This window comes from Cebidichthys violaceus, unplaced genomic scaffold, assembly GCF_023349555.1.
Source record: "Cebidichthys violaceus isolate CVI_PGR_0920_01 unplaced genomic scaffold, fCebVio1.0.p SCAF_17, whole genome shotgun sequence".
NCBI lineage: Eukaryota > Metazoa > Chordata > Actinopteri > Perciformes > Stichaeidae > Cebidichthys > Cebidichthys violaceus.
In genome coordinates this window covers 1753926-1781726 of record NW_027176340.1, presented here as the reverse complement: position 1 = coordinate 1781726, position 27801 = coordinate 1753926, and the positions used below count along the sequence as shown (strand labels likewise).

Here is a 27801-nt window from a genome sequence, read left to right as displayed (position 1 = left end):
TCGCGTACGTTTGCTACAGCGATATAGTCCAGTCAAGTCATGATTCACGAGCCGTTTTTGTTTTTTTTAATAATAATTTAAAGATAATTTCTTCCAGGAAAAAACAAAAAGGATAAAATAGTAGAAATTACAAAATTCAGTATTCATGTTTAGGCAACCTTTTGACTTAATTAAAGATAGAATGTCAAAATATAGTTACACAATTAATGTAATAACATAAACAATCAGGGTTTAGTAAATCAAAATGTTGACTTACTCTCGCATGATTTTATTGTGACATAAAATGTAAAAAAAAACGTTCGAATCCCGTCCCGTAGGCTGCAGGATGTGAACCATCTTGAAATACATACACGATCTTTGACTATATTTCACGGCTTGCTCAAGAAAGTAGAGCGACTCGGAAATAAAGTGTTCATTGTGACGCTCAGCTGAAGGGGGAAACAGGTATCGAGAATGGCAAGAATGGCTGCGAAATTCTACGACCTCTCGGCCAAACTGTTAACGGGAGAAACGTTCAATTTCTCCTCGCTGCAGGGCAAAGTTGTCCTCATCGAGAACGTTGCGTCTCTCTGAGGTACGACCACCAGGGATTACACCCAGATGAACGAGCTCCACGAGCGGTACGCCGCCAAGGGGCTCGTGATCCTGGGAGTGCCCTGCAACCAGTTCGGCCATCAGGTGAGGAAACGATGTCATGTTCAGCAGGTGTTACTCTCGTCACTGTCAGGCACACTGGGGTTATTTTTAGTTTTTAGTTTTTATTCGTTTTACATATTTTACCCGGAAATTACACAACAGCATGCAGCTATATTGTCTATTATAATGAATTTGTGGTCTATTTTACTGAGTTTTGTTCCTGGTTTGGACTTGCTTTATACAAGGTTTAGCTTGTCTTATATTTAGTCAACAAGTATCTGCTACAGCCACTAATTCAAGTTCATTATTATATTATCTAAACCAATTGATAATAAATCAAAAGGATACATTTTGCTGGTGAGGAATTGACTTCCTTCTGAGATACAGTTTGAATGAGGAAAGAGGAACTTGTGGTAGTGACCAAACACAAGTTGTTCCTTATACAACTTAATACATGCAATGTGTTCTGCTTCACTATTGTGATGCCGAGATTAAGCAATATGTCATTTATTAACTTATAGTTTTTTATGACAACAGTAGTAACTCATTAATAGACGGTTACAGAAATGATGGTTCAAATCAGCAGGAAGTTAAACCGTCTCGGGGGGGGGGGCGGGGGGGCTCTTCCTGTTCAAGATAAAGAAGACTAAGAAGTCTATTAGTCATTCAATTGTTCTCACCACTTTCAACCCTGGAGTCAGTGGCGTTTAGATTATGTTGGTCTGCTGAAGTACAGAGACATTTTCTGTCCCACTTGAACTTCAAACCTTTATTGTTCCATGACAATCTCTGTGAACCACGTCCCTCATAAACCATGATGTAATACCTGTCTATAGAGACATAATTCCATGTTAGACTTCATCAAGGCAACACAATCACACGTATTGTTCTGATTTAACCCTTTCAGGAGAACTGCAAGAATGAGGAAATCCTCATGTCTCTCAAGTACGTCCGTCCTGGAAATGGCTTTGAGCCGAAGTTCCAGCTGCTGGAGAAAGTGGACGTGAACGGGAAAGACGCCCACGCCCTGTTCGTGTTCCTGAGGGGGAAACTCCCGTTCCCCAGCGACGAGCCGTCCGCCCTGATCACCGACCCCAAGTTGATAATCTGGAGCCCGGTGAGCAGGAACGACGTGGCCTGGAACTTTGAGAAGTTCCTCATCGGGCCCGACGGAGCTCCGTTCAAGCGCTACAGCAGGAAGTTCCTCACCAGCGACATCGAGGGGGACATCAAGAAGCTCCTCAGCCAGGCCAACTAACCCGCCCGTCCTCCTCGGTGGTGTTCACCCACCTACACTGGCCTTTTTGGGGGCTCCATGCGTTCCCCCCATCTGTAGCTCCTGTAGATGGTGCACAACACCTGTCCAGACCAGCTGTGCTCTCCTACATGCGATGGTGTTCTGCTCTTTTACAATATGAAGACATCCTCTGAAACCAAGTTCATTGTGAGGAGGGTATCTGATGCAGCGTAAAAAAAGCCTGAATGTTGTCAGCCGCCTTGTGTGTATGCAAAGCACGTCTGTTTTGATTTGTAAGGAGGAGCAATAAATGCATCTTTTCATCCATTTCCTGACTTGTGGAATCATTGTTCCAATATTTGATATTGTTCTTTTGAATATAGGTTTATGTCGAAGTGCAGGATGAAGGCCGGGTTTAGTCTGCATTTGAAGAAAACGTGATCTTGAGTAAACTTGATCTGTAGAGAACCCTGTTGGTAATAACAGTGATGGCTAACTGTGCCAGCAGCAGAGTGCAGATCAGTTCATTTTGCAATCAGTCGGCATTAAATCAAGGCTGCATCACATGCCAATAAAAAGATAATTTAGCAATATTTATTTCACAACTACCTCCAACGTGAAGCCAGCTTTGCTGTAAGCTCATTGGAGTAAATCCTTTGTGCGTAATTAGTCCAAACAAACCACTTTGTTGAGGCCTCCAGTCTTTATTGTACTTTGAATTCAAATATTTCTCAATTAAAAACAAATACTGTAGATATTGGCAATAAGATAAATATGACGACAAGAATTTTCTTTACACCTATTTTCAATAGTCTGATTATTTACACGTCTTCGGTTGGTTTTTTTGAGTTTTGAACTGCCGTTGTGATTAAAAAAAAAAAAAAGAAAAAAAAAGAGAGGGAAAACGAGATTGGCTGCGTTCAGCGGCTGGATTCTGTTTTTCGACTTAAGAATCCAGGATTGCAGATATGATGTAAAGCTTTTCTAGGCTCAAATGATTATATTTAGGTAGTCGTCTCTGAAAGACTTGATGGGTGGGAACCACCGGCAAAACAAAAAAAAAGAAAAGAAAAAAAAAGGGCACTTGGAGGTCCTTCATATCAACATGCTGTAATGCAACAAAGTGCAGAATTTATGCCACAGAACAAGACTGATGGGAAATAGATCCATGAGGTACCGGCTGCCCTCTGGTTCCACCCAAAGACCCTTGAGGCCGAGTAGAAGTCATTCAAACCCAGCAGCACAGTTCTACACCCGTTACGACTACTTCCTGGGGGACTCGTGTGTCTGTAAGGAGACAATGAAGGGCTCCTCCTCTAACGGCGCCGACGAACAGCGCTGCCTTACGGCGTACCGTGACCTCGCTCAGTCAGGGTGCCGCTGCCCCCGACCCGGTCCGACGACACGTGTGGATTTGTTCCCAAATGACGGGGAGCGAGTTCAAGAGCACCGCTTTTATACTAGTTTATTTTTTTTTTGCTTCACTCAAGTGTGCTTTTAGGATATCAAATAACAAAAGCCATTTCAATACAGCGCTGCATTAAATGTACAGGACTAATAAGGACAAGCCATAGCAGGTGAGCCAGGGGGTCTGATCAGGCAGCGATCAAAATATGCTTATAAGACACATTAAAAATGATCGGGAAGTGTATGACAGACCATAACCCTTTAACGCTAAGGCCAAAAAAAAAATCATACAATCCTGTGATCTCTTGATGCACCAGAAGCAGGTCGATCATGTACTCATGGAGAATTCAAAAGTGCCCCCCTTCTTTAGTCAGGCTGCAGGAATCAAAAGGCCGCTTTTTGCATTGTCATTACAAAAGAAAAAAGAAAAAAAGGACAATAAAAATGAGCAGAGTGAGACTCCTCTCGTGAGTTTAGGGTCTGAGAGGCAGCAGAGCCCAATCTGTGCATCATGAAACAAAATCCAAAACAAAGATGTGCTGAACAAAGAGCAAGAGAAACCGCTTCTGCCACAAATGGTGTCAAGACGCAGGTGTTAAACCTGGGACCGAGACGTCCCCTCCGTGGTTTTTAGATCGCCACACGGATCTGGCGGCGGCGGCGGCGTCCCCCCCCCCCCCAGCCCCCCGGCTGCCGGTCGGCGACTCGCTCTACGCGGGTGGAATAAAGGGTCACGGTATTCTCTCAACAAGCATGGCCTGTATTGTTCTGTGTACACATCACACCGTCAGAGAGTCGGCACCATGCCAGCATCCTGCTAATGTCTTAACAGTTGATATACTTTAATCATAAAAACCTTGGAACGCTTTGGTTGAAACATGTGCATTTGGCTTCTTTTTTTTTTTTTTTTCCTTTCTTTTTTCTTTTTTTTAATATTTCTGACAGAAACATTTTGTTTTTATCTACGCATTGGAGGGCACTTCTAACATTCTGTTCATCCAGTGAGAGGATCTATATCCGTACTCCTCTTTTTTAGTTCCACACTAGTAAGCTATGATCAGAAATCAGTCGGCCATCTGCTGCGGGGGGGAAGAAGTCTCTCGGGTCGCTCTCCTGACGAGGCCGTCGGCTCTAGTCGACGACATTGGAGACAGAAATCAAATAAAATACGGGGCAGGTGGGGGGGTTAATAATGTTAAGTCTGTGGAGTCCTCTGTCCCTAAAAGTAGCTTTGTGTGTGCGTCCGAGTGTCTCTATTTGCCATATATATGTTTCAGTGCGTGTCCCTTCGCGTCAGGGCTCCTCAGTTTGTGTCCATGTGGTCGTCGGCTGCTTCCGGGGCTCCTCCCAGCGAGGCCGAAGGCTGAGGTTTGGAGGGGGCGTCCTCGTCTCTGCGCTGATAGAACAGCACATAGGCTGCTTTAGTCTGCGTGGGGCAACAAGGGATAGAATTACACTACAACAACAACAACAACAACAGGGACACTGGACACCAAGGACAGAGAGCCATGAGGGCCGAGAGCTTATCTCTGCCAAACGTCAGTCAGTGACAGAGAAGCATCTCTGGAGGCACCTTAACACAGAACATCTATGAAACATTAAAGAGTCAAAACTCACCACAATCTGGTCCTCTGAGGCAGAGGAGACGCTGCTGTCGTCAAAGTAATACCACTTTCCATCCACTTTATTCTTGCCATAAGCTGTGTCTGTGAGAAGGAAAACAAGTGTTAAAACAAACAGCTACTCAGTTACCGTTTACTGTGAAGGGACAAAAAACAGCCGGACAATGAGTCCACAGAGAGAGAGAGAGAGAGAGAGAGAAAGAGAGAGGACGCACGAGACACTTTGAAGATGGAACCGATTAGTGTCCATGGAGACAGACCAGCTGTTGACTCATATTGTGTGTGTTTTAAGACAAACAAAAGAACAAGAGAGGGAACGTATGACCGGCTGAAGATATAGTAAAGCTTCACGGCATGTTGATGTGGAGCAATTTCCAAAAGTGTTACAAGTGACAGAGAAAGCGTCGACTCACAGTGGCCCCCTCCCATTCCTCCGTAGTGGTTGGACACGGCGATGAGGTCGTATACGTAGGGGCCGGCCTTGGGGTCGCACACAAACTCGGACATGTCCAGATCCCTGACGGAGAGAAAAAGATCGTCAGTCACAGGGAAATAATAATTAAAAAAAAACGGCATTTCTACCACACTGAGTTATGAAACAAAAGATATTCAACACAGCATGTGGGACACTTTGTGTATGTTTAAGACAACCTTAGTAAGCATGAGTCAGCTTTTTTTTTTGTTATGTGTTGGACACATAACAACACAGCTACAACTTCTCCATTTTTACCGGGTTAGTGACTCATGCATATCTGCAACGTTTTATTAGTTACACAACTAGAACAAACAGATAAGGACAGTTGGGACACTGTACCGATGCCAGTTCTCTGAGGCAACGGTCCATTTCTTCCAAGTGCAATAAATATTTCATGATTCCCTTATTCAGACCTCGGGTCACTTCGTTTCAGGCTACGGCTCCTGCATACCTGATGGGAAAGTCCACCACTGTGTCCAGCTTGTCCCTCCAACACCGGTTGTAGGAGAAGCGCTTTAGATGGACGACCAGAATGCGTGGCAGCGACCACAAGTCAAACTTTTTCGTGGCCTGTTGGTGTTTCTTACATGTTGGACAATACCTGCATTTAAAAAAAAAAAAAAAAAGAAGAAGAAAAAGGGTTATATTTCTATGACAAAGATGGAGACGTGAGAGGTGGTTTGACACTGAAGTGGGCCGCAGATGTGAGCCCTCACCATGGGTCGTGTTCTCCAAGTGTCTCCATTGTTGTAAAGAGCTCGATGCATTCCCTCAGAGCCACGGTGGCTTTCTTCTTCTGGGCCTGGAGCATGCTCTCATGCTTCTCGTAGGCCTGAAACACAATGTTCACGCAAAATGTAAAAAAAAAAAAAAAAAAAAAAAAACGGCGAGTTGCACGTCTCGTCACGGGATGTTTTCTGCCGACTATCAAACCTACTGACCTCTGCTTCCTGCTCATCATAGCACAGCTTCTTCGATGCTGCGTCCCAGTCGATGGCCACCGTGGAATGAGCTGCAGAGAGGAAGACGAGGGAGAGTCAGCGTATAGAAACGCAATAAAACGAACAATTTTAAAGTTTAAAAAAAAAAGATTAGCACTGACGATTAAGCTTGAGGACATTTCCGTCGCAGGGCAGCGGGCTGATGTTAGCCGTCCCATAAGAGTTGACTATGCTGAAAGTGAAGAGCTTGGCTGGTGAAGAGCGCTGCTTGGCCGAGCCTCCTTTAGACCCGTTTTCCAAGTCGGAGGTCTCTTCTTCATCCTCTTCAGACTGGCCATTCTCTGGCTCTGGACTCACCTGGTGGTCCATGGCCTCCTCCTCGCCTGAACAGACGACAATGAAATCTCATCACTTTGCCGATCAATGTTTCCTCTGAAAAGAATTTGGTGAATCTCGGCTAATTACCGTCATATAAGCCATTGGTTTCGTTGCAGGTCCCTGAGTGGTTGCTGCCGTTACTGGAGCTGGCGCTGCACGAGGCCCCGTCTGACAGGGGGCTGCCACAGCCCCCCGGACCGGCATTGAGACCAGACGATGTGGAACATTCAGGAGCCTGGCTGCAGCTGGCAAAGGTCGCCGAGGCCGATGCCGGGGCCGATGCCGAGGTCGTTGCCGATGCTGAGGGTGACGCCGAGGCTGAGGCCGAGGCCGTTGCCGGGGCCGATGCCGATGCCGTTGCCGAGGACGATGCAGAAGCCGATGCAGAGGGCGATGCAGAGGCTGATGCTGAAGCCGATGCTGAAGCCCTGCTTTCACCGTTCGGGCTCTGGGATGGTTTTACATAGCGCCTGCAGCACGGAACAGAGGAGATAAGTTAACCACCAAATACACTCAGAACTCACTTTTTTTTTTTTTTTTATTGCCATGCCGTTTCCCTCGTTTCTATCCACACAGCGGGTCCCTCACCCGATTCTCTCCAGGATCTTGTCGTAGAGAACGTCTGCTATGAGGTTGTGTCTGGGCACGGTGATGAGTAAAGGCTGGCCAAACAGCATGGTGCTTGAGGAGCTTCCTGCGTGCTTGGAGTGGCGCTCCCTGAAGTAGACAGGCAGGTTCATCCTCTCGCTGTCCTCTTCCTGCACCTCATACCTGCAAAGAGCAACGACACAAAAAACACACATTACACACAGATTTGACACAGATACGGCAGTACGCTAGGCCTGGCTTAGCACTGGACAACTAGAACCGCCCACCAGTCATGCTGCAGTTTACTTCTAGGATTGTCCAACTTCCTCATGTTATGAGATGACCACAAGTTCCCATTCATTTAAACGGTCTGTGTTTACCAGAACGGTCTCCAGTGAAGCTCACGGCGAGCGGCTGGCCGGATGGCTCACTAGCGACCCCTGCAGGCGCTTCAAACCCAACTATAGCATTAAACCGTGGCCACAGTGACTCACTTAAGACAACAGCACTTACACAAAGATGTCATCTTTTTCCATGATTTGGTTGAGACCATCATCCCGTCTGTAGATTTTATGGAACCTATGATTGTAAACGTCAGCCACCACCATCTAGACGGAGACGTGAATGGCAAAGTTAGCGCGCGTTTCCACGTCAACCAAAGAAAATGTGACGCTGGAGGTACACAAAGAAAAGGGTTCTCACGTTTTCCTGAGGGAATCCACAGAGTTTGGACAAGGCGCTGCACAGGTCTGTCACTGTTCCCAGTTTGGGGACCACCACTCGGTACTGCAAGACAAAGAACGACAACAAGTAAAGCAAACTGGAGCGCTAGTATTAGTAATTTGGTGTTATTTATCATGTTGTAGGTGTTCCAAGTCTAGAGCTATAACTCTAGATCCACCTCACCTGTGTGGGTCTGGACTGGGGGTCTGACCGCACCAGGAACACTTCCATAGTCCGGTCCTTCTTCATGGGCAGAGGCAGTGTGAGGTAGCAGAATGGGTCAAAGGTCACAGACACCATGGAGCACTCCGGGCACACCAAAGTGGATTTGAAGAGGCCGTGGAAAATGTCGACGATGATAGAGTCGTTGCGCAAGCGGTGGTTCGTCCAGGCTTCCTTTGCAACAATCTGTAATTCCACAAACAGGGAAAGACTTTCATCAGACGCCCGTTTAAAGCCTCAGAAAGAAAACTAGATATCGTTAAGTAATTCATTGAAGCATTTTCAAAATCAGTCAAAATTGAGGCATTTTCTTCCTCTGAGCAGATCAAAGCACACAATATGCTGCTTCATAATAAAAAGCAATGCTATGTCTCGCAGCTCAGTCAATGTCTTTTGAAATTTAAAGCCAATTTCAGGGAAACACAACAAAGCCGGGAGTGCTGTGAATACAGCATAGTCTTTGCAGTTTTTTCCCCCCGTTTCTCTGCACCTCGTCTGGCCGGCCCTCTGCATCCCTCAGGGCCAGATAAGGCTTCTTCTTGACGCGATTCAGATCTTCATGGAGCCCGTCGAGCAGGAAAGCCAACAGCTCCTGGGAGTCCTGCTGCTGGTAGCCTGAAAACTGGGGGGCAAAACGTCCCACCTGGGTCTGGTGGGGGTGAGAAGAGGTGAATTTTGTTAGTACCTTTAAGATTATGAATGGATAACCGGTATGTAACACATTCACTTCAGAGGAGGGTGTTTTGACGCGACTCACCTTGAAGGTGCGCGGGGCCACGTAGCTGCTGCGGCTCAGCCACATCTGCTTCACGAGATCGGCGTAGGCCTCTGCGATCTCTCCCCTCATCCCCAGCGGATTCTCCCGGTTAATCTCTGCCTCATACTGGTCATTGAGGAAGTATTCTGTGAGTGGAGATGCATTGCTCAGGCACTGGAAGGAGAGGAATTATAGATGGACAGTGTGAACATGAAACCCCCAAAAAGAAAACTGGAAACTGACTTTCTCTGAACGGAAGCTGGATAGCATATTTGTTTTGTTGTTTTTTTTTTACCTGGAGGGCAGAGTTCATGAAGCAGGTGTTGCCCAAATTACTGAGACCACACAGGCCAGGCTGCAACTGTGACTCTCTGTAGTTGTAGGAGGAGCTGTATGAATTGTAGCCCCCCAATCTGTTTGGAAGAGCAGAGAGGTTACTGTGGGTTATCCTTAAAGACGCAGTGTTGTGATCAAGCCGTCCGTGTTTATTCAAATGTGCTGCACGGATTAAAAACACTTCAAGAGAACATGTCATTACCACTTGTCATGCGTACCTCTACGAACTGACAACAAGTAATATTTTCAAGCTACCACACTCTTGTGCTCGTTTAGAATGCTAGTCTCTATGAAATGTGCCAATTTGTGTACTTTGAATATCAAATTGTGTCTCTAGCGCGGACACAGTTGGTCACAAGTAACCAACTCTTCAGTAATCCTGCTCAGCTCGAGGTCGCAGAGAACGTCAGAAAGAGCGAATGCAAGCACCGTAAGGCCATAATGGTTTTTTATAGTAAGCAAAGCACGATAAGGGACCCACGCTGCAACAGGACAGTTACTACGGTGCACCCTTTCATGACGTGTTCCTCGCTATGCAATGAGATCAACTTCATGCTGATACAGCGCTGTAGTGCTCGTACACCTTTACTCCAGCTCGCCTCCAAATTGGGGTCGACCTGCGTTGCTTTTCTGGGTGACACAGCGTTGCATTTGAAAGCAAACGAAAACAAACTCACAAATGAAAGACTGACAAACTTAAAACGACGAAAAGAGAACTAATGAGATTATGGGAAGAGGGAAAGAACACACTTTTAAATTCATAAGAAGAAGAAGATTATCTGTTAGAGACCTCGTGCTGAATCAATAAATGTCTAAATGTCCCTTTAATCTCCTCTACAATACACCGGCAGGAGAAACATTTGATGTGGAAGCTCCATCACAACATACAATGAGTCTTTGGAGACGTAACAACTGAATAACGCTGGAGCGGTAAAGGACGGAGGAATGGAGGAAAAAGTGAAGGGGGGTAGATCAGAAAAGGACACTTGCCTGTTGCTGTTGTTGAGCGTGTAGCTAGGGCTACAGCTGCTGTCTCCATTGGTTACTGTTGAGGAGATACTGGCTGTTGAGTTGGAGGAGAGTTTTGGGGAGGTAGTGAAATTCCTGGATGGGGTAGTACTGGATCTGGTGAGCGAGAGCAAGACCGTGTTTGCCATGTTAAAAACAAGTTTGGATGTATATTTGATGTGTATATTAAATTCTCAAACTACTAGGATACCATGGATATTCCTACAGGCTTTTACAGAATGACAAAACAAACAAAGAAGGTATTTGCTTACTTGGGATGGGAGGCCTGTCTGGGCCACGTGCCATCCTCATTCTTCCGCTCGATCACAAGCACCTGTGGGAGAACAAGCTGGTTGAGAGCCAAGCTGGCAAAAACTGACCTTCATGTCAGAGCTGTCTGTCGTGTCTCAGGCGTGAATTAATACCAACGCGTGTCTAGTGCCGCCACCTTCAGCAGCTGTGGGCAGGTCCATCAACTGCACTCACTTCGATCGGCGTGGGATTAAGTCCGGTTTTTTTTAAGCTTTAGTTTGCAGTTTTAGGAAAATAGCTGCTGTGATAAATTGAAACTCTTGTCTCACACCTTTCAAATTGCAACTATAGTGAACATGAGTATGGGCACAGTAGCACGAACGCTTCAAATGTAATGCAATTAAACAGTAATAAAGAGTGAAACTTCCCTTTCAAAGATCATTTTGTTGATGGGAATGTCTCGGAGGAATTAGCTTCTACAGTAACATCTGATACACCACAGAGATTTGTATACATAGCTAATGTATTGCATTGCAATAGACTCTTTACAGTCCATGTTGTTCTGCAGCAGGCCTGTAAATGAATTATGTATGCGCAGTGAGCACCAGTACACTACTGGGCCGTGGCGTTCTTCAAAAGGAAACGGAGGAGTCCGTCGGTAATCGGAGGGTTACTTGAACACCACAGCTGTACCTACCTGCCCCTGGAAGAGACCAGCGTCCTGCACGGTGCTGTCGGGCTTGTTCAGCTGCTCGTAGGTGTTGCTCATGTATTTGTTCCAGAGCCGTGTCTCCTTCTCCGATGGGATATTGAACAGCGTTCTCATGTCCTTCTCTATAGTGTCTGAAAAGAAGGGATTTGCCCAGCTTGATTATTATCTTTTTTTTTTTTTACACAAAACACATTTAATGACCGACAACGTATGATATTCCTGGTTGTGTAGGAAGCCATTTATCTCGTCGCTTTCAATGCAAAGTCAAATCCGTGGGAAATTCGTGTCAGCCCTCACCTATAGTATCAGCTTTACTGAAATGACGCGTAACCACATTGTCCATGTTGTCGTTCTCACACAAGTTCAGCTCCAGCAAATAGACCTCCACCTTACAGTGCTTCACAAACATGCCGTGCTCGACAACCTGGGGAAGAAAGAAGACATTTAAGGAGCCACAAACCACAAGCGAATGGTCACGTAAAAAAAAAAGAAAATCCTCAACAGCATTACCTTCCTGACGATGGGTCTCTGGCCATCAAGACAGCCGTACCAGCTGACAAGCTTTTTCCACGCCTCGGTGGGTACAAGGACGTAGTCCAGCTCATCGATAAGGTGCTCTTTCAGGGCCTGAGTCTCCTGGTCTTTAAGGAAACAATAACAAAAAGGATGACTACAGGCTGCGCCGCTCTGTTAATCTCTATGTGGGATGTGTGCTGTTCTCAAGAGCAGCCAAAGCCCAAATAGATGTTTGTTTACAGATGAAGGTTTTACCTGAGAAAAGCCCGGAGTTATCAATTGGTCCTGGATAGAGGCTACGTTCTCCAACATTGTACATGTCCCAGCTGTCAAATCCAACATACTTCTTCCATTGTTTGAACCACCGGCTGTCTATCAGATACCTAAAACAAATAGGTCGGGAACAGTTCAAAACAAACATGTCACACTTTGAAAGACACTCGATCGTTTTCTTCTGAACCTGTAAGACGGATACTTCATAAAGCATTTTTGGTCACCTAATATGTTTATGATGTGGCACAAGGACAGGGCAGGATCAAGAGGTGATACATGGGATTTGGAGAGACGTTGAACTAAGTCCTATGTTAACCCAGAAAATGATGCAATGCCAACCTGCCTCGGCATTCGCAGATATTGTAACAGCAAGTTAGTTTGACTTAATCTCCTCCAGTTGATAGACTTGTTAGCAAGCATTCACACAATACCATGTTAGGGTCATAGAGGTCAGTGGAAATCAATGCTTCACATAGGAGTGTCCATCACTGCTCTTTAACCCTGAGGTTAACTTCCCTAAGCTATGAAACAGTGTAAACATGCTTGTGGGAAATCTTACATTTCAGCTTGAACGCATTGGGACAGAAGTCCAGTTTTATTTAGTGATACTGCAGTATCAGGAAACACTGTATATTCATAAACTGACTTTTAACAACTATATGAAGGTGTTAGCTCAGTAGCTAGTAGCTGATAGGCATTATAACTGTGGCCCATTTCTACAGAAGGCTATTTAAATTCTTGCTTATCTCACATTTGTCTGTTGATAAATGGAATAGTGAACCCTCTTTAGAACAACTCGCGGCATTGTGCCCAGGCCTGGACGGTCTTTGGGATCTGAAACAGTGTTAGCCAACACCGGAAGCTGACCCGTTAGGAAACCTGTGAGACAACTTCAACTGGTACGTCAGTACAAGCAGGCAACGACTCGCAAAATAATCCTGTCAACGGGCCCATTTCCTGGTACCCAACGTTACTTATCCAACAACGAGCCGGTCTGACTGGCAAATAAACTCACCATCTGAATCCAGGGCCTATTCTACCACATCAGCCAACGTCACTTAAGTTGTCACAAACCCGACATTAACATTTACAAATGACCCACTTAGTCATGCTAGTTCGGTTGTGTACAACCAACGTCGATAGCTGTTACTACAGGCACCGTGCAAATATTTAAGTCGCGCTGGCTAGCAGCTAGCGGGCTAACTTGTTAAACGTTAGCCGGACAAAGTATCGGTAGCACAGCAGCTTTCGATTTCAGACTCGCAACCATTGGTTCCGTTAGCATGCTAGCTTTAGCATGTTAGCATTTCCTGTTTCTCACTAGCTAACGTTAGCTAGCTAAACGCTAGCTGAAAACACACAGGTATCTTCGGCCGTGGACGATTCTTACCATTCGTCGCCCTTTCTCAGAGTCGTCTTCAAAAGTGACCCGATAGTCTGCTTTTGATTCTCGGTTGACGGGGTTGGCATTTGTGCGGCTACCGGCTCCGAGTCGGAGTCTGCCGCGCCACCCGGCTCGGGTCCGCCTCCCTCGGCCATCATGTAGCGAGTGTGCCGGTATCGTGAACGCGCGAACGGAAGAGGCGCATACTCGACTTGAGCGAGCCTCAGCGCTCTGCTCGGGGGGGGGGGGACACGTTCTTCCTCTACGGTCAGTGACGTTGCACAATCGAGTAGAGCTGCTGTAGCACTCCAATGTGACTGCTCTGGCATCACCGGTCAATCACAGAGGAGTCGTATAACAATGTGTCTTAGGCCAGCAGTGTATTACTGAAGCAGCCATCCTTGTATTATTATGATCTCAGAACATCTTGTGGGGAATCAACAGACCTCAGCAGACAGCCTCACGGATGACGTTTGCTTGCAACAAAGAAAACTACATATATTTTGTCAAAACAGGCTTTATGCTGTACAAAACACAGAGGGGGTTACAATACAAAATAAACCATCTACATACTTCAAAAACACAATATTTCAATCACACAAACATTCTCCCTGCCAACAGCCAATCAGTTCTCAGTCTATTTCCAGCTTTGGGCAGCTGATCCATCTAACAAAAAGGAGTCATTAAAGATGGTTAAAGTATAATAAAATAAAACGTCTATTGTTTAAACATGACACATATGGAAATTGAAACAGCTGGTCCAGCTGTGCATGACACAATCAAAAAAAAAAGAAGCACTAGGTAGTTCACATTCTATTACCTAATGGCATGATGGCATACAGTTACAAGCTAATAATAATGCATTCCAATAAGCAAAAAGCCACTTAATATCTCCAAAACATCCCTTTGTCTCAAAAGAGATGGAACAGCAGCAGAACCAGTGTATTATTAAGTCATTTCAGATATTATATGGAAAGGTAATAATACATGTGAAAAGACAAGGACAACAAATAAGTGAATGTAAACTTTGCATAACATGAAGGGATTTGTCCCATCGCTGGGGCTCTAACCAAAAACAAACCCCTGCATTGATCAAAATTCAAACCGAAGGCTCCAGGTAGAAGTGACCAGGCCATCAGAAGATGCCGCTTGGCAGCTCCTTGCTAAACATGCCATCAAAGTCCAGCTCTCTGCTCATCAGATCCTCCTCTACACTGTCCAGCGCCCACTGGTGGTCCGTCAGCTCCAGTGCCTCCCACTCAGCCTGAAATCAAGGACAGACGTCACGCCAACAACCGAGCAAAGCCCCGCCACATTGATTAATAACGCTAAAAACCACCGCGGGGCACGTACCTTGAAAGCTTTGTTTGTATCTGCAGGCATGGCCATGGCTGCACCGCTCATCTGCTCTTGCATGATCCTCGACTGATCTGCACCTGTGGGGATTTGAGAAAAACAGAGTGGAAGTACTCGTCTTCTGGGAATGACAGATAATTTATCTGAACGCAAAGCTTTATCGGCACGGAATCGCCAACGTCACGGGCCTTCCTCACAAGATCTGATTTGTAGATATCACTGACCAGGATGCATCTGAAGCTGAATCTTAAAATGTAACTCTCACATTGTGTGTGTATCAAAATGAAATATTACCAACAACAACAATTACCATTATCTTGGCCTAGGATTAATGAGTACATGCTTCGTAGTCCAAACACGTTCAAGAAGTACCACGACGCCGAGCTCACCCTAGAGGAGAAATGCACACAGAAACAAATGTCAAGAGAGGCTCACTTAAGCATTTTGAGATGAATACGCAACCGCTCATACAGTAGATCTCTATAGATCCTGTTGTGTTACTTTACCAGGAGGCATCCAGTGAAAGCAGCTCTATTCCTTGCTGAAGCATGGGCTTGAAGCGCAGCGTGAGCGGGAAGGGAACCTTAGCTGTGTGGAAGAGAGTGCAGAAAGAACTCAATGTAGGATTCCCACACAAGCTACATCTCATCTGGTAGCAAGACACATTCAGAGTTATTGTTTTGGTTGCGCGTGTCACATTCTGCCCGACAAGCTGCCACATCTGAGAGAGAGAGAGAGAGCGACGTATAGTTACTCGTTACAAATCCTGAAAAGGTCCAGTTGATCCAGCCTCCGATGAGGATCATGGGAAGAACATTGGTGACATTTCCTTTCATCATGTCGGTCAGCATGCTGGGATCTGTGAAAGGAGACAAGTGTGCAACAAAATGTACTCGATGAACTCGAAAAAGTACTGTTTGAATATGTATATATATGCATACACACACACAGAAAGCTTAGTTCTTTAATGACAGACGTTTTTAATTGAACTAATTTGCATTTTAACGCTACGGATTGCGTCATCGTATCATGTACGGTGGTGAATACTTAAAATGATTACCTGTCATTGGAGAGGGCGGAACAACCTTTCTTTTGGTCTTCTTGAAAAATCCATCTTCTTGATTGTTGAAGTAGAACTTCCTCATCAAAAAAGACTGAAACAAGGAGAGATATTTAGTGACATTGTCCTAGTTGTGTTGGAGTTGTGACAAACAAATGCAAAGACCGGTGGCTTTGTGTTGAGAGCGTGTTTCATAAAGAGTGGACAATATGTCGTACATGTGTCGGAGATGGACGGTGACATTTGCTACCTGTTTGGGGATGTATTTTCCATTTTCTCTCAGGATTCTGCTCCGAATAAGAACCTGGCTGGATTTGGAGAAGAAACCAAATTGATTAATTCACATGAATTCCAAGTGGGTTTTTTTTATTTATTTTTTAAAATAGGATCCAACCTCACAATTAAAGATGACGTACCTGTCAGAAACCTGTTCTAACGTCAACTTCTTGTCACTTTGAAGAAGAATGGATACATAATGTCGTATCACCCCGACTAGAAACGTGATGAAGACAATGGGCAACACCACCCAAAGTCGGATATTAGAGTCCAGCAGAAGCTCCGGCTCAGCCATCCAGCCTCGTAGCTTAACTGAATGAAGAATGAAACACAGCGACGTAAGAGAAAGACGTTCAATACCCTGCAGGAAAGTTAAACACGGCTTTAAGTAGTCTCAACTATTGGGGTAAGCTTCTAGCTAACGTAAGGCGTTGTTATGGTGATAGTTTGCTAAATGACTAAGATGTAACATGGCTGTCACGCTACGATCACGCCTCGAACACCACAGAGCTGTCAGCTCGTTTAGCTAGCTAGCCAGCGTCATTACCGTAATGTTACGAATAGGTTACGTACCTTATCAAGCTAACGCGCTAACGTTAAACCACCTAATCTGAGCTCCACGGCAAAGAGTAGAAAAACAATCTGTTGTCTACTAAAACCAGCAGCAATAATGCATGTAATCCACCACCGATTAGCTGACGCTAGTGGTTCGCTAATGGCAACGTTAGCACCAGCTGGCTACCTTCCTCCTGGTGCCCGGGGTCACAGTTTGCGGGAGCTGGAGAGTCGTCTTTAGCGCAGCGTTGACCACTTGTAGTGTGTTTTTACCACAGCTGCGAGGGACGCGAATCATACGCTTTGTGAGGTAGTTCAAAAAATAATTAAAACAACATTTAACAGTTCGAATCCACCGCTGCGGCCATCGCGCTGTGGTGTTGAGGGGATGAGAGCCTACTGTCTGTGGATGAGAGCAGATTTCTGCTTCTGCAGCTCATCCGCACCTCAGCGGGACTGCAGCGACACCCAGCGGTGATGGGGGGAACTGTCAGCCCCGGGCCAGCCAAGTGTTGAAGAAATACTCTGTAACTAAAGTATAACAATATCACAATATCCTACATTCAAAAGAAGTACAAAAGTATTGGCATCAAAATGCACATTAAGTACCAAAAGTAAAAGCACTCATCGTGCAGAATGGCCCATTTCAGAACCATATATATTATATTATAATCATTGTACATCACTTTAATGTTGCAGCTGATGAGGGTGGATCAATCAATTTAATTTTGATGCTGGCTAATTAGTAAAAAAAAAAAAAAAAAAAAGTCTTATTTTAAGTTATCATGCATCCAGTTTTATTTGTTGAGTATATTTCGTGTTAATCTTAACCTGCAAAATAAGTAACTACAGATATGGAATTTATGGAATTGATTACGAAGTACAATGTTCCTCTTTGAATTGTTGTGTGGCAGAAGTATTAAGTCGCAGACAAATGGAAATACTCCAGTTAAGCACCTTACATGACGCAATGTCCTTAGTTACTTTCCATCACTGAACAACACACAATACATATTAGGTGACATGTTGTAGGTCATAGCAACCAAATACAAGATATGATTGCATAAATGTAAATTAATCCGCTTAAGTACAGTAGATGTTTTGATCATTTCCACAGGGATGGAGCGTTATATCATTCGCTCTTTTGTTGTGTGTGTGTGTGTGTGTGTGTGTGTGTGTGTGTGTGTGTGCGTGTGTGCGTGTGCGTGTGCGTGTGTGTGTGTGTGTGTGTGTGAGCGCGTGTGTGCTCTGTGGTCTCCTGACCAGTAGGGGGCGGTGTGGCGCGATGACTCTGTTTGCCGTCAGTCTTCAATAGAGAAGAAGACTCCGCTGACCAGAGACTGAAGAAAAAAAAACCTGGAAACCAAGCCGGGTAACCAACAGATAAAGCGGTCTGTGTTATCAGGACGGTATGTAACGTGAATTTATACTGTTTTTCTGCTGACGTAAGCTAAGTAATGTCAGGTCACTGACGCTATAAAACGTCAAAGCTAACGTCCGCCGCCGCACGTAGCTACCGTTAGTTAAACCGGCCTGCTTGGTGATGCGTTAGCAAAGGCAGGGACACATCTGCTGTTTAAGCTAACGTTTCAAACACTTGCGATTGTTCTACAGAGTCCCTTGATCAAACGTGTCTCCACTGAACCATGGGAGCTGATAAAAGGTAAGCTGGACATCCTTCAATACGAAAGTGGCTCGTATATATTCAGTGTATTCGCGCTGACGCTTCCCCCCCCCCCCCCCCCCCCCCCCGTTTCAGGCTTAGTCGGAGTGAACGTAGTGGACGATATGGTTCGGATGGGAGGAGAGAAGATCCAGAATGGCACGACAGGCTGGGTAGAGACGTGGAGAGGGACCAGGACCGACAATGGGCCGATGACAGACACCGAGAACGTGTTGATGAGCGCAGAGACAGTCCAGAGGTGAGTGAACCGCTGTACGTGTAACAGGGGAATACAAAAAAAAAACATCGTGGTTCATAACAACAGTATTCTTTATTGTCTCTCGTGTGCAGCAGAGGGGCCGAAAGCGGCGCAACAGCGACAGATCTGATGATGAATACGAGGGGGATTATCCAGACCAGGACTACAAAACGGAGCAGGACGAGGAGGAGGAGAGCAAGACCATCATGCTGAGGGGCCTCTCTCTCCACGTCACGGAGGATGATGTAAGCCCACCAGCCTCACTGATGCTTTTTAAGGGTAAAAGTCGCACCCAGCGTAAGGAGACGGGGGTGCGGCTGCCGCCTTCCGGTTTCATTTTTTCACGAGGAACCAGCAAATCCCTTGTAAAGAGCGTGAAGGTTGTTGGAGGCGGAGAGGTTAACTCTGCTGATTGAGGCTTTGGCTTCATTCTGAAGGATTTCTTTGCTCGGTTTGTATCGTTTCGGACGATGACATTTGTTGAACTAGTTAGTAAGGAAGAGGCAGCTCACCTTTTTTCATTTACGAGAATCGTCGTAAACGTGAGGCAGAAGAGGAGTTATGATTATTTTGACCCTCCGCTCCAATCCTCCAGATCCGCTCGTCACTCGAGCAGCTTCGGGGGCCCCAGCCCGTGGACGTTCGCCTGATGAAGAAAAGGACAGGTGAGTGTCGAGTGTCTCACGTTCCCCTCCGCACTCCGTCTTACAACCCACATTCCCTATTTATCTATCGCAATTCACCGAGCGAATACAGCTGTCAGGGGGATCCTTTGTGTCGAGCAGAGATTGTCTGGTTGTCGTAATCTCGCCAGGTAAGGAGGCAACTGTACGTACTATTCCTCTACCATTTTCTTCTTGTACAGACATGAAATGTTATGGTAAACAAAGTCTTGTAAGCACCCTTCCCGCCTTTTTTTTTTTTGATTTGAGTTGGAGTGTTACAAGCCCATTGTGAGTCTGAATGTTGCACCGAACGCATTCTAACTAACACGCCTCCCGTCTATATTTGAATGCTGTCTCTAGGTATAAGCCGAGGTTTCGCCTTCGTGGAGTTTTATCACTTGCAAGATTCTACCCGATGGATGGAGACCAATCAGGTTGCCTCAACAATCACCAAGTTTCGAGTTATTCTTGGAGATTAGAGCCGATACATGACTGACCAGTGAGAGCTGTGCACATTTGCAATAGACAGACGGTTGTTTAGCTGCAGGACTGTATCAGAATCTGCGATAATCAAACGTAGATGTGTTTGATATAATCACACAATTGGCTGATTTTTGTTTGTATACAGCAGCTTTATCAGACACTATAGTTTCTCGACTGCTTAGTTTACTCGACGCCAGGAGTTCAGTGTTGAATCACTTAAGCTAAGTAAGTGTTTGCCCCTCATGGAGGAAGACTGGACAGTGGTTTTATAGCACATTCTGCTCCAGCTCAGTCACTCGGATGCTTTCTCATCTCCATTTAAAAATCCGAAGACTGACTGGAGTGAGACATTGGCCGAGCTGGCAGCACTCCGATCCCAAACACATAGAACCTTTTTCCTTTTTGTTTTGAGACCTCATACACAAAAAAAAAAAAAAACCTGCAGCTTTCTCTCTAAACTTCACCTTCTACCTCTGTTCCCCTTGTTTGACTCCCCGAGACACTCCACCTAAGCAGCTACGAGTGTAAGCCTAGCCACTCCTTCCCGTTCCAGCTGCTCTCTCGCCCTCTTCTCCGCGGAGTCTGAAAAATAACCGGCGGCTTTTGACTCCGCAGAACAAGTTGGCGATCCAGGGGAAGAGCGTCGCGGTGCACTACAGCAACAGGAGACAGAAGTTTGAGAACTGGCTTTGCAATGCAGTGAGCGCAACTTTAATTGTCTTTGTGCGGAGGTGAAAGCACGCCGGAGCTATTGAACGGGCTTCTCTCAGTACAAGAAACAAAAAAAGAGAGAGAGGGGGGGGGGGGTTGCCAGGTCTGTGTGAGAAAACCAGCCAAATACAACGTCTACAAAGTAACAGCAGCACTGTTGACTGTGCCAGCATTGAGCAGTTCCCCCCCCAAACGGTCCTTTCATCTACGTCCTTGTGTGATTGCATATAATATATTATCATAAATAAAATATAGCTCTGTGAAAGCGTAGCTCCCCCTCTTCCTCTCTGCTGCATGCTGTTTTTACTTCACATGCACTAACTGTGCTGCTATATATTATATATGAAATAAATAGGCTCTATGTTTGCTAAGCTTCGGTACAGTCTATCCCTTCTTTAATTCCACTACTACCTTGTCATCGCTTTATCACAGTGTGGACTGTACAATTTCCGGAAGAGGCTGAAGTGTTTCAGGTGCGGCGCGACCAAAGTTGGTGAGTGACTTGCTTCGACAGACCAGAAGTAACTCGCGTGTTCCTCTCAGTGAGTTGTCCCCCCCTGCTGTGTCCCGACTGGCGTTGACCCACGTGTCCCTCTGCTTCGTCTCTGCTGAGTACAGATGGAGAGTCGCCGCCGGCACTGAGCGCTTTAAACGTCGAGTCTCAACAGCCAGGAGATTACAACGGAGACAGTAAGCGACGCATTTAAACGTGTGTGTGTCTGTGTGTGTGTGTGTGTGTGTGTGTGTGTGTGTGTGTGTGTCCCAGTAATCCTATTCTATGTTCATTCTTCACTTCTTTTTGTTTTTTTTTTGTTCACAGCCATCATTTTGAGAAACATTGCCCCTCGTTCAACCATCGATGGCATTTTGAACATTTTGGCCCCCTACGCCAACCTGTCGGCAGGAAACGTCCGCCTCATCAAAGACAAGCAGACGGGACAGAATAGAGGCTTTGCCTTTGTCCAGCTCTCCTCTCCCCTGGTGCGTTATTTCATGTAGTTGTGATGATATATATATATATATATATATATATATATATATATATATATATATATATATATATATATATATATCTCTCAGTCAATATGTTTTCTCTGGGCCTGTACACACGTTTGACAGGTTTTTTTTTGCGTCTTTATTTCCTGTGTAGGAGGCTTCTCAGCTGCTCACCATTCTCCAGAGCCTTCAGCCACCTCTGAAACTGCTGGACGGAAAAACAATCGGTGTGGATTACGCCAAGAGTGCCAGGAAGTGAGTCATCACACACACACACACACATACGGTTTGATTCAGCTCTCTATTTTTAGAAAATGGCACACATAAGCTCTGTTGTATCTGAATTTAGACTCACATTTTGCTGGTGGGTGCTCATTCGTTTGGTCCTGCAGTAATTAAAACGCGTAGTTGAGGCAAACGAACGGCTGATTTTTCATCCTGCCTGAGCTGCAAACGTTCCCGGTTTAAACTAACTGCTCCGTGTCTTCTGCAGAGACTCGACTCAGCCTGATGGGATCAGAGCGAGCGCTCTCTCTGTCGCCAGCACAGCCATAGCCGCCGCCCAGTGGTCGTCCAGCCAGGTATCGGGGGGGGTCATTTTGAAGTCATTTTGCTGCACTTAAAATCCCCTAAACTTAGCGGTGTGACATGAAAGCAAGGCAAAGAGCAGCTTGTTTTATGACCCATCTTTTAAAAGTTAGGAGAGTAAATCTACGTTGATCTATGCTGACTGTTCTCTGTATGTTCTGGTAGTTACAGCAAGGTTCTGGTGCCGCCTCGGACTACATCGCCCTTCCAGATGGCTATCGGCAAACGCAGGTCAGTTCACGGTCGACTTTTATCGCGGCGACGACTTCAACCAGTGATTGACTCTCTCTCTCTCTCTCTCTCTCTCTCTCTCTCTCTCTCTCTCTCTCTCTCTCTCTCTCTCTCTCTCTCTCTCTCTTCCCCCTCTCACGCAGGCGCAGAATTATCAATTATGGCCGCAGCAGCCTGAAGCCATGGCTCCCGTCATCGGAGATGGATTGCTCGGAGGTAAAAAGAGGCGGTCAAATCACTCTGAGCTATTTCGTGTTTGTTTGTTTTGTTCTGACTGTGATTGCTAATCTATCTATCACCGACTGTCTTCAGCCGCTCCAGGAATGAAGACGTTAATCCCCACAGCCGCCGGTATGGTCGTATCCCAGGCGGCTCGGGTTTACCAACCCGTCGTTATCAGCCAGCCTGCCCTACAGGTAGATCGTGTGTCTGTGTGTGTGTGTGTGTGTGTGTGTGTGTGTGTGTGCGTGCGTGCGTGTGTGTGTGCGTGTGTTAACATGGGCATCTATGCACAACAATGTACGGCTCTGGTGTCGTATGGCGGCCACGAATGTAAACCCTGATTTTATTCCCTCCTCGCTTTCAGCCGCATCAGTCGGTTCGGGCCGTCGACGCGGCGCAGCAGACTGCGAGCGTTTGCTCTTCCCCGCCGGTGACACCGGCGGCCTCCGCTGCCGCAGCTGTCGTCTGTGCGGACCCTGCTGTCAGCGCGACAGGTGAGATCAGTCCGCTTCACCGTGCCTCCTCTGCATGGGAACAAATAGACCCGCCGTAGATTGATTTTCATGTTATTTGAGCCTCCTTGTTTGTTTCTGTAGACGGCCCTGACACCTCGGCGTACCAGTATGATGAGTCGTCGGGGTACTACTACGACCCACAGACGGGTCTGTACTATGACCCCAGCAGCCAAGTATGTCCTCCTCCGTAGTCCTGCTTTATGCGCAGAGAGTTTTGTCATTTATTTGCTCTAAAACGGTCCGCCTCCTCCTCTGCTTGTCATCAACAGTACTACTATAACTCTGACACTCAGCAGTACCTCTACTGGGACGGCGAGAGACGGACCTACATCCCAGCGCCGGCTGACTCGGACACCAGCTCAGCCAGCGCCTCGTCAGCCGCAAACGGTAAAGAGCCCAAAGAGAGAAAAGAGAAGCCCAAAAGCAAGTCTGCACAGCAGGTAAATGCTGCTTTTTAATACGTTATTCTCCGCGTGGATCGTATCTTCGTCATTTAAATGAGATCCGCGCTGATATGATTGCAGATCGCGAAGGACATGGAGCGTTGGGCCAAAACCTTGAATAAGCAAAAAGAGAGTTTTAAGAGCAGTTTCCAAGGCTTTGGACCATCAAAGGAGGAAGACAGGAGAGAGTCTGCAGCTGCCGATGCAGGTTTCTTCCTCTTTGAGAAAAAGGTATTCAGTGGTGACTACCAGGCACTAATACAGACTAAGGGGGGGGGCTAACTGGGAACTTGCATTCATTCAAATTCATACTTTTCATATTTTTTTGTGTGAATGAAATCTGTCGCTTCCTTCTCAGCAAACGGGAGCTTTTGAGATGCCGTCTTTCATGATTGAACAATTCAAGATCACAGAACAGGAGACTTCAGCGAAGGTTTGCTTGTGCCTTTTTTTATTTCCACTATTATTAATAAAGATAAATCCCACACCCTTTTTAATCCTCATATCCCTTCTTTTTTTTTGTCCGATCACAGGGCGGCCTGGTCGCCGCTTACAACGGAGACAGCGACCCCGAGGAGGGCGGCTCCGACAGAGCGGCGGACGACGAGGGCAAAATAACGGACTGGACCAAGATGGTCTGTCTGCTGTGTCGACGGCAGTTCCCCGCCAAGGACGCCCTGCTGCGTCACCAGCAGCTCTCTGACCTCCACAAGGTGAGCAGCGGAGCAGCGGCGGGCGGCTAATCTGCAAGCGGCTGGGCAATATTGCGGGCAGTGCCATCTGTTCAGCATTTTAAAAAAGTTCCAATAAGAACGTTATTAATCTCTCATTTGTTTTAAGCAAAACTTGGAAATTCAAAGGAGATCGAAACTCACGGAAGCTGAGCTGGAGGAGCTGGAGAGGAAAGAGACGGAGGTATTCCGCTCACTCATTCTTCCTCTATCGGAGGTTATTTGTTTCTCAATGAGGTCAAGTGTCATGGTCCTTTTTATTTAACAGCTGAAGTACAGAGACAGAGCTGCAGAGAGGAGGGAGAAGTATGGAGTTCCTGAACCTCCTGCACCGAAGAAGAAGTTCTACAAACCACCAACTCCAACCGTGTAAGACTCTTCATTACACTGCAAACAGCTGTGATTTTATTTTTCTTCGTCTCATTTTGAACGCCTTCGGTCATTCGCCCTTCGACAGGAACTATGAGCAGCCCACCAAAGACGGCCTCACCAGTGACAACATCGGGAACAAAATGCTGCAAGCGATGGGCTGGCAGGAAGGCAGAGGTCTGGGACGCCACCAGCAGGGCATCACCGCCCCCATCTCGGTGAGGAGGCCGGCGGTTCTCTTCCTTTTCTTATCTCCCTGCCAGCTTCCCGGCAGATGAAATATGCATGTCAATGTTTGGTTTGGGGTTTTTTTTCACTCGCATAGCAATTAGCGGTGTTACCTGGAGAGGAGCTGCATGCAATCTGTCTCTCCGCTAATCACCGTCCCCCCCCCCCCCCCCCCTTCTGCAGGCTTCGTTAAGGACCAAGGGCACAGGCTTGGGTATTAAAGGAAGCTCCTATGAGCTCTCAGCATCCGACACCTACAAGGACGCCGTTCGAAAGGCCATGTTTGCACGCTTCACGGAAATCGAGTGATCGCGCTGAACCGGGAAATATTACCGTCGTGGCCAAACGATGCCGCGACTGGAAAGAGTTGCACAGACTCCATCTTCTCTATGTATATAATGGTGTTTTATATATTCAATATTTTGTCATTCCAGAGTATGTAAATGTAAATGTTGTATAGCGTTTGTACATACAAGTTATTCAGACCTGCTGAAGAATCAACGTGACAATTAAATTTGACCTTTTTGTGCTCGACAATACTTGGATGTTTTCTGTCTTTTACAAGAAACAAATTATGAGGAAAATAAAATAATACACAGGTCAGCTTAATATTGTTTGAGTATCACTCACACATTAAGACATTACAGCTGCTGATGGTCCTTAGATCCACGTGTCTCTGTGCTTTAAGAGAATACCAAGCTGTTAAAAAGTATAAAAACTCGGTCCTCCAGCCGGGAGCGTCTTGTTCCTTTTTAATATTTAATACATCCACAATCCTTAGGACTGGGCTTGTGTGTGTATATAAATGCTCATGGTACAAACACTGGATACTGATCCTCCATCTTTCATCCGCCACTAGACCCGTTGTCCATTATTCCTGCCAGACCCTCTGTTGGCTTCCTTTCCTATCCTCTTTCCCGAGGCTCAGTGGCTGACATGTTTTACCACCGCCTCTCGCTTCAGTGGGAACGCCGGTAATTTAGAGTTTAGACCAACAGTTTAATATCAGTGCGAGGTCTCAGTGAAGGATTTAAGACGCATCATTAAAGGCTCATTGTTGTATTTACAGGTGTTCTAAAAGCAGACGTTCATTCCTGTCACTAGAGGGCAGTGCCAGTTTTGGAAGGGAATCTGATCAACCTTTCACTATTAAAGATGATAAAAAAAACGTCCTGGTTATGAATTTAGTGGGACAATATTTGCATCCATAACTCGTATTTTTCATAGTACAGGAATCACGTTAAATGTATTTGTACGCTGACAATGATGCGAGAGCCTGAACTCTTGTCTGCGTCTTGCTGTGGTTGTAGTTTTACAGCTGGTTACATTAGCAGCCTGTCTCACGGTGACATTGTGACGTCCTCACGGCTGCAGGGCACAGGGTGGGGGGGGGTGGTGGGTGGGGGATTAACATCACTACTTTTGGGTCATAATACAACAGTCACAATGCTACAGCTTGAGGCCGTTTTGAATCATCATCTCCGCTTCTTGAGGAAATCCTCCCTTTTTTTTTTTCCCCACTCATGCCAGGTGGCCAGAGCTCACCCAGCTCTCCTCCTGACCGAACTAAAACTAAAACCCGCCGTAGCAGAGCGACGGCTTTTTGATCTGCCCGTCGATTAATGTGACCCGCGCTCACCGCCCCGCAGGGACACGTGTGAATGCCCGCTCAGTTTTCAACGTGGCACCGGCTCGGCTTAACCGGAATCTGTGTCACTTGACTAAGCCGTTTTTTTTTTTTTTTTTTTTTTGCGTAACACATTCAGTGACCACACTGAATAAAACTGTGTGAGGATGAGGTTGGCGAACGTACACCATGTTCCAAATGTACAGAAAAACGTGACGTGAATAGGATTTCAGCTCCGATTTCTTGAGCGGGCCTTACATCCCTGAGCGACACATTCAAATCTCAATCTTGTTATATCAACATTTAAACAGAAAACGTGAAAAGACAGATCTGGAAGTTGCACATGAAGTTGTTCTACAAGCTTTCTGTGCACTTGGAGGAAAGAAGGCACTCTTTAAATAAAACCAGAGCAACTGCCCCAGGTGTAGAGGAGGCATGAGATGTCGAAAGATGGAAAATGGAATCTAAAAAAAACAAGGAACTAAATCATGAGGCAAGCTGAAAGGAATATGTCACATCTGACTGTAGAAGTATGACGAGCAGAAGGTTATACGGTCATGATGTCTATCCGTTCTACACCATCTGATGAAGTCCTTAACACAAACTGAGAGTTGGTCGCGGTGAAGATGTACCCATTCAGAGTAAATACCGTCGTTTCCTGTTTGTCTACGTCTGAAACATTTGTGTTTCTTTCCTCTGGGATCAAAAAGGAAATGCATCTGAGGCTGTATACTTTGTAATAAATGCATGACAAACGGAAGGATCCACACTGGTAATACCGGCGTCTCATGCAGGCAAGTCGCTTCAAAACTCTGGCCAGCTGTCCAAACAGGAGGAAACTGAATTCAATAACTGAGGAACTTATGAGCTACGTTCATTTAGAGAGAGTTTAGACATGTGATTAAATCTGAGCGTTCATAAAATGAGGTATGTCAACTTCATTATTTTGGTTATTATTCCAAAAAAAAAACAATGTTTGGGATGTTTCTCCCATGATGCCCTTAAGACGGTTTTGATGATTACATTTATATCGCATGGATGAACAGGATTCATCCTCTGGGGACTATGAATGTCTGTACCACATCTAATGGAAATCAATCCAAAAGTTGTATTTCAATCTGGACCAAAGTGGTGGACTGACTCACACATTGTTTACATCGAAAGCCAACGAAACCAAAGTTTTATCCCAGAACGTGTTTGTCTTCATCGCTGCTGGCTATACTTTGTTTCACCCTGACCCGCTTCCCTCTTTGGGCCTCCATGTCTCAGTTCCCTCCTCCTGGAAGGGCTATGCTGCTCCTTCAGGGAATTCCTCCTGCAGAGAGGAATAATGCTCCGGACCAGTGGGGGTGTGTG

The 27801-nt window shown here is 45.9% G+C and overlaps 4 protein-coding genes across 5 annotated transcripts; 2 read left to right on the top strand and 2 right to left on the bottom strand.

Annotated features, from left to right (window-relative positions):
* Positions 1-398: 398 nt before the first annotated feature.
* gpx1b (glutathione peroxidase 1b) lies at positions 399-2200 on the top strand. The gene is made up of 2 exons (XM_068711927.1): positions 399-678; positions 1544-2200. The coding sequence occupies exons 1-2, from the start codon at positions 454-456 to the stop codon at positions 1892-1894; spliced, it is 576 nt and encodes a 191-aa protein (XP_068568028.1). The 5' UTR covers positions 399-453; the 3' UTR covers positions 1895-2200.
* Positions 2201-3321: 1121 nt separating this feature from the next.
* usp4 (ubiquitin specific peptidase 4 (proto-oncogene)) lies at positions 3322-13625 on the bottom strand. The gene is made up of 22 exons (XM_068711926.1): positions 13474-13625; positions 12066-12193; positions 11805-11935; positions 11592-11718; positions 11280-11425; positions 10603-10664; positions 10313-10447; positions 9282-9399; positions 8987-9160; positions 8720-8878; positions 8191-8415; positions 7987-8070; positions 7798-7892; positions 7285-7467; positions 6784-7166; positions 6480-6701; positions 6319-6389; positions 6094-6209; positions 5829-5978; positions 5316-5419; positions 4898-4986; positions 3322-4706 (listed from the first exon to the last, which is right to left on the bottom strand). Exons 1-22 carry the CDS (start codon positions 13623-13625, stop codon positions 4584-4586), a joined length of 3177 nt encoding a protein of 1058 aa, XP_068568027.1. The 3' UTR covers positions 3322-4583.
* A 343-nt stretch (positions 13626-13968) lies between these two features.
* On the bottom strand, positions 13969-17118 carry emc3 (ER membrane protein complex subunit 3). Of its 2 annotated transcripts, none has more exons than XM_068711924.1 (9): positions 16902-17118; positions 16300-16471; positions 16134-16191; positions 15884-15977; positions 15578-15682; positions 15330-15411; positions 15134-15213; positions 14821-14903; positions 13969-14731 (listed from the first exon to the last, which is right to left on the bottom strand). In XM_068711924.1, the coding sequence occupies exons 2-9, from the start codon at positions 16452-16454 to the stop codon at positions 14603-14605; spliced, it is 786 nt and encodes a 261-aa protein (XP_068568025.1). In that variant the 5' UTR covers positions 16455-16471; positions 16902-17118; the 3' UTR covers positions 13969-14602. The 2 variants fall into 2 exon arrangements, with proteins under 2 accessions (XP_068568025.1, XP_068568026.1); XM_068711925.1 differs by lacking the exon at positions 16902-17118 and adding an exon at positions 16733-16883.
* Positions 17119-18017: 899 nt separating this feature from the next.
* LOC137873632 (RNA-binding protein 5-like) lies at positions 18018-25427 on the top strand. Its single transcript, XM_068711923.1, has 25 exons — positions 18018-18123; positions 18329-18377; positions 18474-18636; positions 18729-18881; positions 19232-19301; positions 19662-19735; positions 20400-20483; positions 20928-20988; positions 21114-21185; positions 21316-21476; positions 21646-21746; positions 21985-22072; positions 22245-22310; positions 22454-22526; positions 22623-22726; positions 22897-23026; positions 23129-23220; positions 23317-23487; positions 23572-23721; positions 23849-23923; positions 24024-24203; positions 24331-24405; positions 24490-24590; positions 24679-24808; positions 25002-25427. The coding sequence occupies exons 2-25, from the start codon at positions 18361-18363 to the stop codon at positions 25125-25127; spliced, it is 2517 nt and encodes an 838-aa protein (XP_068568024.1). The 5' UTR covers positions 18018-18123; positions 18329-18360; the 3' UTR covers positions 25128-25427.
* Positions 25428-27801: the final 2374 nt, after the last annotated feature.

Coding starts and splice junctions, on each gene's coding strand:
- usp4 (XM_068711926.1), bottom strand. CDS start 13,625: ATGATGGCCGAGGGAGGCGGACCCGAGCCGGGTGGCGCGGCAGACTCC. Junction 11,936..12,065: donor TAACTCCGGGCTTTTCTCAG/GTAAAACCTTCA, acceptor GTTTCCTTAAAG/ACCAGGAGACTCAGGCCCTG. Junction 7,893..7,986: donor GTGGATTCCCTCAGGAAAAC/GTGAGAACCCTT, acceptor GTCTCCGTCTAG/ATGGTGGTGGCTGACGTTTA.
- emc3 (XM_068711924.1), bottom strand. CDS start 16,454: ATGGCTGAGCCGGAGCTTCTGCTGGACTCTAATATCCGACTTTGGGTG. Junction 15,978..16,133: donor GAAAATACATCCCCAAACAG/GTAGCAAATGTC, acceptor TCCTTGTTTCAG/TCTTTTTTGATGAGGAAGTT. Junction 15,683..15,883: donor TCCGCCCTCTCCAATGACAG/GTAATCATTTTA, acceptor CTCCTTTCACAG/ATCCCAGCATGCTGACCGAC.
- LOC137873632 (XM_068711923.1), top strand. Junction 22,073..22,244: donor CCCAGTGGTCGTCCAGCCAG/GTATCGGGGGGG, acceptor ATGTTCTGGTAG/TTACAGCAAGGTTCTGGTGC. Junction 24,406..24,489: donor TGGAGAGGAAAGAGACGGAG/GTATTCCGCTCA, acceptor TTTATTTAACAG/CTGAAGTACAGAGACAGAGC.